Genomic DNA, 9,084 nt, shown 5'->3' with positions numbered 1-9,084 from the left:
AATATAATATTAGTAATTAAATGTTGTTAATAAATATATCACATTATATATTTTTATAATACTTTTATATTTTAGAAGAGTTATTTAATTTCTCCCAATATTTTACATTTCATTATGCATTTTGAAATATGTCATTATTGGTCATTACATCATTATGTTGCGTTCATTGCATCATACCATTATAATATTGTTATAGTTGAAGTATTTAGAGTGAAATTTTTTTAGCAAAATTTTTTATATAAATGGATAAAATATAATGATATAGTTATGACAATGATTATTTTTTGCTTGTAATTAATTATTGAATAAACTTTTTTTTTTAAACATTTTTAAATTATGTAGTAGAGAATTTAATATTAAATAGGCGTTAGTAGCAACAAATATGGAAGAAAACTTTTTTGCTTCAACAGCTTTTTAGTTAATTTTTATTTTTTTTAATTTGAAAAAAATCACTGTTTCTTTTAAATAAAATATTTAATTAATCTCTGTTTATTTAATGATTAAATTTAGGAGTATTAAAAAAAAAAGAAAATTTAGGGAAAAATAATTCCATAATTTATATTTGATATTTGAATTTTACAAATGAAGCAGTTTTATTTAAAAAAAAAATCTTTCATTTTCAAGAGATCTCAATAAAATAAAATCTCAGCAAATGCATTATCATCCTTATCATTTTCACGATTAGGGTATAAGTAGTTTTATGTTGCAATATTTAGTTTTATGTTGCAATAAAATATTTTATTGTTCTTTTTTTATATTTTCTTTTCATTATATTTTGTTTTTAAAAACTTAAATTTTTTTAGTGAAAAAATGTCAAGATATAGAGCTTTTATAACTTCCTCACAGAGTGAAATTATTAGAAAAAGTTTGTCCGATGTAATTAAAAAACCTAATGTAAAAATGAATTCATCAAAAGTCGCTGAAACATCTGAAGATGTTATTAAAAAAAAACTAACAAAGACTGACAAAACATCAAAAGAAGCAGTAAAACAAATGGCAACAAAAGAGAATGCAAGCAAGTATCTATCAAGGAATAATAAAACTCATGAAGAGTCTTATAAACAAAGTTTCTCTAAAACCAATAAAGTACTGAAAGAACCTCTTAAAACAAGCATATCAAATAACCACAAAAAAAAAGTACTTCAAAATGAAAATGAAATCCAAGGTAATGATAAAAGTTAACTATGGCGGTAAAGACAATGATGATAATAATGAGGATGAGTAGGAGGAATAGGAGGATGATTAGAATGTGTCTGATGATGATTATGATGATGATGATGATGATGATGATGATGATGATGATGATGATCATGATGATCATGATGATCATGATCATGATCATGATCATGATGATGATGATGATGATGATGATGATGATGATGATGATGATGATGATGATGATGATAATGATAATGATGATGATGATGATGATCATGATCATGATGATGATGATGATGATTATGATGATGATGATGCTTTTAACTGTAACTTACTATTTTGTCGCTTGAAAAAAAAAAGAGGCTCTTTTTAATTGTAACTGCACCCAAGAAGTGTCAGACAATATGAAAACGATTAGAATAAAACTTACAGTTTAATCTTAAACAGCTATGGTAAGGTTTGACATTGGAAATTTGTATTTTTATTTAAGAGATGGCTACTTAAGAACTCTAAAAACTTTTTTTCATTAACCGTTTGAATATATCTACGCTTTTTAAGTAAGAACATTTTCAATTGAAATTTTTTTAGATGATGTAATCAAATTACAGTATTGAAATATTTTAGATGAGTTCTTTTTTTTAAATTTTATATGATAAGCTGAGTTCTTTTTTTTTAAACATAGTACGTTGAGTTCTTTTTTTTAAATACAATATGATGAGTTCTTTTTGTTAGATTTCATTAAATAGGTTGAGGTAATATGGATAGTTGGGGTAATATGGATATATTCAAAAAGGTATGCATGGAGTAAGTTATTAATATGTAATGCTAAAACTAGAAAATTACCTATAGTTTACACACATAATAAGCTTCTTTTTTTTTTGCATTAACAATCTTTGTATTTAATTTACATAAATAGTTAAATTGCAAAATATGTTGTTTTGAAAAAATATAAAAAACATTACGTTTTTTATATTTGATATATAAATAATGATGAGTAAACAAAAATTTAAAATGGGGTAAAATGGATATACAGGTATAGTGAAAGTGGGGTAAAATAGATATATATAAAATATACGAAATCCTACAAACATTATAGAATTTTATTACAAAATCATAAGCTACATGACATTTGTTTATATACTTATGCTCACTTTTTCTTTTTAATATTGCGTTATACATTTTTCACTTATTTTTTTTTTTTATTTACACTTTTGCTGATAAAAAAAAATTTACAGTCGTAACTTATAAAAAAAAAATTACATGACCGGGGCTAGAAGAAGACAAATTTAGTCTTATCATTAAGCCCCCATATAATATAAGCTTACATATAATAGTTTTATATTATGCTTCTGAACTATTTACACACTGCTCCCAGATAGGGGTTTTAGGTTGAAGGTGAAGGTACCTGGATTTTTTTTCACAAACTATCAGGTGGATATAGTAGATTAAGGCTGAACAAAAATTAAAATCGTAGCCGCTCCTAAATTAAGAATTGAATGATTTTTTTATTTTTAATAGTGATAATATTTTTACTGTTATAACCTTGTTGTCAATGGTGCTACAGAGAGCTTAAATAGACCCTATGGAACAGAATTAATCTTACAATTTAAAGTTATAATGATAATGTATATATATAGGTCTGGCAGAACAGGCGGAGCTTAGGGGTCTTCAGCCCCCTCACTTTTAAAAATCTTGGGGGCTTTGGTATTTAAAGTCCCCCCTCCCCCACCCTTTAACTTTTAATTATGTTATTTCAAAATGTTTAATCTTGATAGTAGCAAATGACGCCAAATGTAAAAAAAGATGATAAATCAACAAGAAACCACTGCAAAATTAATATTATTTTTAAATAATTCCAGTATATGTTAACAGTTGTGTTACCATTTAACAGCATTTTAACCTATAGGGTTAAGATTATATTGAAGCGGTATAAAAGTTTAATAAAAATATTTTTAGCACCCTCCCCCCATATTATTTCTTTCCGCCACCCCTGTATAAATGTATTATTTTCATAAAAATTTTGGAATCAAATTTTGATATTAAATTTAATATCAAAAAAAAGAGATTAAAAAGATGTTTATGAGGATATTATAGTAGTTTATATATATACAAGTTCTTCATCTTAACCAACTTAAACTTTATACTCTCATTGAGCTGTATGTCTCAGCCATTCTTCTCAGTTTTATTCCATGACAAGGATTACTTTTAGAGACACTAAACCTCTTGATAGCCTTATTAATGTTCTTGTGAACAGCTTCTAAGGTTTGTTCTGATGTCAGACCAAGAGACATTTGATGGCGGTCCAAATAATCATTCAAGTGATATTTAATGATATGGTACTTCCATCCGAGTGACATACTGTTGTCAAACCTTTCTTCAACATAATTGTTCATTTAGTTCATGGAGTCTATGAAAACTCTAATTTTGCAACCATAAAACAGATCTAATGTCATTCCAAAACAACTCTCAGTCACTAAAAATAAAATTATACATCTTATTAAGATCCTTAAGTACGTTAATAATATTGTATTTATTAATATTTACCTGCTTTAAATTTTTTTAGTGTGTTAATACTTCAGTGGCGCTACAGTTATCATCTCATCTAATGACATTAGAACTTTTTGACAATTAGGTCCGTCTAGTCCTCCACCATTGTAGCCATGCTGAGTAACAGTTTTTTTTTTCTAAGAACTTAGTTAAGGTCTTATCTGAAAATAGTACTCTGGACACCTGTGTGGTAATATGCTCATATAAATACAGCTGTGGTGGAGGTATAACATCCAATACCAGGCTATCGGGGCTCTCATCAAAAAGACATGGTTTGATGACATTAAAGAAGCTCTGCATCAACTTGTGTGGTTTTGCTGCATCAACAAATCGTTGATACTGATGGGATAAACTACCAAAAGTTCTAAATTCTCCTAAATTGTCCTCTGCACCAATACAATAAGCTCAGGTATATTTCCCGCCATGGGCAGATAATCCTAGCATGATATTGATCAGCTGAAGATCTGATGCAAGGGAGTATTTCCATTCATGCAGTTGGAGAAGGTGGACAATTTGGGCTAAATTGTAGCTGCTTTCTTCAACATGTCGGACAATTGCCAATAAAATAACTTTGTTTACACCCAAGTCCTTTTGGTTCCTTAATTGATCTTCAAGTTTTTCTGCTTGAAAAAGACTCATAACAACTTTAATTGACCCTTGGCCACCGTCAATACCAATCCTCACTATTGATTTTCGGAGAACAGTATCTCTTTGTTTGCATATTTCATCAACAAGCATAGGTATATCTTCAACATATACTGCATCTTTTTTAACCCCTGTATGGTTAGTACCTTGCTGAAATGTCAACTGCTGAATGCAATAAAACTGATTTAGTGAATGGGACTTTCTATTCACACCAATCTCTACATTGGTTTCATATTAAATACTGTGTCTAAACTAATCTTTTTTGGAGAGATACTTTTTCCAAGGTGTACATGTAGTGATGTACACCTTGGAAACACATGTTGATAGTTTAACCTTACTCTGTTTTTCATCCCCAATAATTGTTTTTAGAATTTTTGATGTTACCTGTTCAGATAATCTAAGATCTGTTGACATAATCATTTTTTCTAAGTTTTCAGCAGTTGATTTTCTATTGCAGGGGTGTCTAATACCTCTCTCCTTATATATTGAAAACAATCTCCACCCATTGACACATTAGTATAAGAACTTGAATTTGGACTACTTTTTTTTTACTGTGGTAAGATTGGGTCAATGTACTCCCTTAAGTTCATCTCAATGTTACTTCTAGTGTCCCTTGCCAGACTACAGATTGGGCATTGACATAATTCAGACATAATTTCTTTTCTGTAAAAAATATTTTTATCTTGCATTGAAGAAATTAAAAATATTTTTACAAAAAGTGACATATTAAAAATGACAAAAAGAGATAAATACCTCTTTCTTATATATTGCAGTCTTGCACTTCGGACAAGTTCCAGTAGGAACTTTAACATCAAAACCTTTATCTATATGCTTCCTTACTAGATTTTTTAAAGCAAATTGAGCTGTATTTTTTAGGGATATACATTGTTTGTTCTTGTTGCAACATCCAAAACAGACTATACCTTTGCACTCCTGATAATTCTTCCTGATAATTTTTCATTCCGATTCTTTTTTTTTTCCGTATCAATTTTTTTCTGCTAAAGTACATGAAATACTTTACACACACATTTTAAATTTTAAATATAAATGTTTACATATATAACATATATAATTCTAAAAAATAAATGTATTCTCATTATATTTTGAAATTTATTAGGCTAAAAAAATCTGGTTGGATGGAGAACTATACTTTTGAAAGTTGGATTGACAGTTTTATTATACATGTAAAGGATTATGAAAAGCCTGTGTTGCTGTTGTGTGATGGACACAATAGCCATATAACATATTTTACTGTTAGAATGGCTCTAGACAATCATATAATTTTACTTTCGAATACAAGTCACGCATTACAACCTCTTAGTGTTGGTTTTTTTTTGCTCCATCCGAATCCTATTGAAAGAAAATCCTTAAAAAGTGGTTAAGAGAAAGCAGACATAAAAATGTTGAAAAGTCTGTATTTCCAACTTTTTTATGTCTGCTTATAGATAAGATAGTAAGATAGATAGCAAACTCCTAAAAAGTGGTTTTTATGGTACTGGACTTTACCCTGTTGACAAAGCAAAACCTATGAAGAAGATAGTGAATATGCAACCAAAGCGCGAGGAAGTAGATGAGTTTAACAAAAAAGAAAATAATGTTGTAAAAAACCTGCAGATAGGAATTGATTCTGTACTTACACCTAGTCCAAGTTAACCTACATTGAAAGCACTTGCGAATTCAGAAATATACAGAGCACTTGTCCAGGTCAAATAGGACGAAATTTTAACAGCACAAGATGTTGTCGCAAGGTTGCAAGAAGAAGAGAAGAATAAAGCTGATAAAAAGGCTATCAGTAAGAAAAAGAATACTGCAAGACATAACCGATACATTTTGACTTTTTAAATACATGAAAAGTAATAGGTGTGATGTATGTATCAAATATAATGAGTATCTGTATTACCCCTCTAGTGGGGTAATATGGATATATAAAGGGTGTTGTTAAAAAAGGATTAGTAAGTTATTGAAAATATATTTATGTTTTTTTCATTTTGAAGTTATTGTATACACCCTGAATGTAAAGAAATATAATAAAAGTTTTTGTGGTGGTTGTTAATTAAAAAAAAAGTTATATAAAAAAATATATTTAAAAATCTATCCATAATACCCCATCCCACCCTGTGCTGGTTTTTTTCTGATGAGTTCTTTTTTTTAAACTTCATAAACTGAGGTCTTTAATTTAAACGTCATATGTTGAGTTTTTTTGGTTCAAACGTCATATTTTAAGATGAGTTCATTTTTTATTTAAACGTCATATGTTGAGTTTTTTTGGTTCAAACGTCATATTTTAAGATGAGTTCATTTTTTATTTAAACGTCATATGTTGAGTTTTTTTGGTGATGATGGTAAACATTAAAAAGTGTTTTATGATAATTTGAAAAATTCAAAATGGTTTAAAGTTTCCTGTGCTATAAATAATTGATATAAATTGTACATTATTTATGTAACTATGCTTTATTGTGAATAATTTAGACTAAAATTAATAATGATTCTGAGATCATAAGAGTCTAACTGCTTTGTAGGCTTCTTCCTGAGCTGTCGATATTTAATTAAATATAAATAATGTTAAAAGATAAATTTTCTGGGTTCTATTATTATCTTTTTAGCTTTTTAGAGATCTTAAGTTAAAAAAGTTGAAAAAAGCTCTTGTAGGATTCAACGACTTTGAAAAATAATGTGTCATTTTCCATCATTTTTTAGTTCAGGAAACTTTTATGGTTCCATAACTTAAAAAAGTAATACGTCGGTTCAATTTTGATGATTTAACTTCTTCTTTTTTTTTTGAGTTATTTTTGTTTTGTATGTTTTACTTAATAAATATCAGTTTGCATTTTCTTTAGGAGAGTATTTTCTATATTTCAATTTTCTTTAGGGGAGTATTTTGAAGAGTTTATGAAGCTTTTGAAGCGCCAACGTGAACCGCCTTTCATATACTCTTCTAGAAATGTTCGGCTTGAAAATATTAATTTAAAAATTTTAAATCCTTCTTTAAAATATAACCAAGCTCAGAGCTTTGTTCCGTATGGCTTAAATGATTTGCTAATCGAACAACTCAAGAAAAATGATATCAATAAACCTCTTGAAGTACAACAAAGAAGTCTTCCAGAACTCATTGCAGGTAGAAGCGCAATCATAGAGTCTTCCACGGGAAGTGGGAAAACACTAGCATTCTTGATACCAATTGTAAATGACTTGGGGCCGAGCTCATGCTCGAACATCATTCTTGTACCTACAAGAGAGCTCGCTTCGCAAATTTATAAAGAAATTATGAAATACATTGACAATCCTCACCTTGTTTCTAGATACGTAAGCGGTATAGACGACGAACAAGAGCGCAAGCTGAAAAATGCTTTACGCGACTGTAAAGTGTTAATATCGACACCGAAACGTTTTTTAGAAATTATTGAAGAGAACAGTGGCCACTTTCGTAAAGTCAAGCGTTTGGTTTTAGACGAGGTCGATAAACTTTTGCCATTCACATCTCATTACAGTAAAGCGCAGCGAAAAAGAGTTAGTAAGCCTAAACCAGCTGAAAAAATTATTAACATGATAACACATTATAATAAAAACGTTCAGCTTATTGCTACATCAGCAACCATATCTCAGAATCTCGTACATGAACTCCAAGATTTAGGATTTCAAAAGAATTGTCCTGTTTTTAAGCTTTATCCTGATCAGTATCGTTACGGACGCGTTCCAGACAATATAAAAAACTTATTTACGGTTGTTTCAGGCAATAACTTGGAATCAAAACTCCGTTGGTGCATTAAACTTTTTGAATATCAAAAGTTAACTTCTGTATTACTTTTTGTAAGTCGCGAAGAATCTGTGGAAAAAACTGTAGAACTGCTCAAGGATATGGGGTACATGGCTTCAGCTCTTTATAAGGAATTACTCGTGCCTTCATCGCAAATGGTTGATCGTTTTTTACAAGATTTTAAAACTGGTGTTATCAAATTTGTTGTTTCAAATGAGGAAACAGTTCGAGGCATGGACTTTCCATTTGTGGATACCGTTTATATGACTTACGTTCCTGATTCTCCAGAAGCTTATCTTCACGTAGCTGGTCGCGTCGGTAGGCTTGGTCGCCCAGGCACTGCACTCACGTTCATTAGTGAGGAGAACGAAGCGACTGAATTGAAACACCTTAAAAGAAGATATCTATTGCTTGGGATTAAAGGAAAGAGGTTGGAATTAGTATAAAAGATCTGCAAGAGATTATTTTTTTTAATGGAACAAACTATTTTAGCATTCTATATTGTTTGTTTAATTATATTTTGAGCCTTTTGAAATACTTCTATATTAAACGATGTTTGCTTTGTTTTAAAAAACATCCGAACTATTAAACCTTACTTTTTAATATATCAACTAATTTTTTTGAAAATAGGTGTGTGTAACTTTGCGCGTAAAATTATTATGCCGAAAAAAATAAGGAAAAAGTTGATTTGTCATTTTTTCGCTTATGTCAATTATTTTCATTTCATTGTTATAAAAGCTACTTAGGTCTATAAAAAGTTCGTAGAATCCTCTATAAAATATAAATAAAATGATTTTTTTTAATTTTGTTTTATTAAATGATCAAAATAATGTTCATCTTTATCTATTCAAAGTTGCATCTTTCAAGCCATTTGTCAAACGGTTTTATATATTCTTATTTAGGTATACTTTGAAGTAGTTTGATTAAGTGAGTTTTTTTATTTTCGACGTCAGTATTGTCATCTAGATTTTTTTTTTTTT

The 9,084-nt window shown here is 29.2% G+C and overlaps 1 protein-coding gene across 1 annotated transcript; it reads left to right on the top strand.

Annotated features, from left to right (window-relative positions):
- Window positions 1-775: 775 nt before the first annotated feature.
- LOC100214478 (uncharacterized) lies at window positions 776-8,694 on the top strand. Its single transcript, XM_065818346.1, has 2 exons — window positions 776-1,165; window positions 7,220-8,694. Exons 1-2 carry the CDS (start codon window positions 811-813, stop codon window positions 8,548-8,550), a joined length of 1,686 nt encoding a protein of 561 aa, XP_065674418.1. The 5' UTR covers window positions 776-810; the 3' UTR covers window positions 8,551-8,694.
- Window positions 8,695-9,084: the final 390 nt, after the last annotated feature.

The sequence above is a fragment of the Hydra vulgaris genome, chromosome 14, assembly GCF_038396675.1.
Source record: "Hydra vulgaris chromosome 14, alternate assembly HydraT2T_AEP".
Classification (NCBI taxonomy): domain Eukaryota; kingdom Metazoa; phylum Cnidaria; class Hydrozoa; order Anthoathecata; family Hydridae; genus Hydra; species Hydra vulgaris.
Note: the sequence above shows the minus strand (reverse complement) of the source record. Positions and strands in the feature narration are given on the sequence as shown.

Bases quoted from the DNA above. Each gene is read 5' to 3' on its own strand.
- LOC100214478 (XM_065818346.1), top strand. From the start codon at position 811: ATGTCAAGATATAGAGCTTTTATAACTTCCTCACAGAGTGAAATTATT. The intron at 1,166-7,219 runs GTAATGATAAAA...AATTTTCTTTAG, and splicing joins AAATGAAAATGAAATCCAAG to GGGAGTATTTTGAAGAGTTT.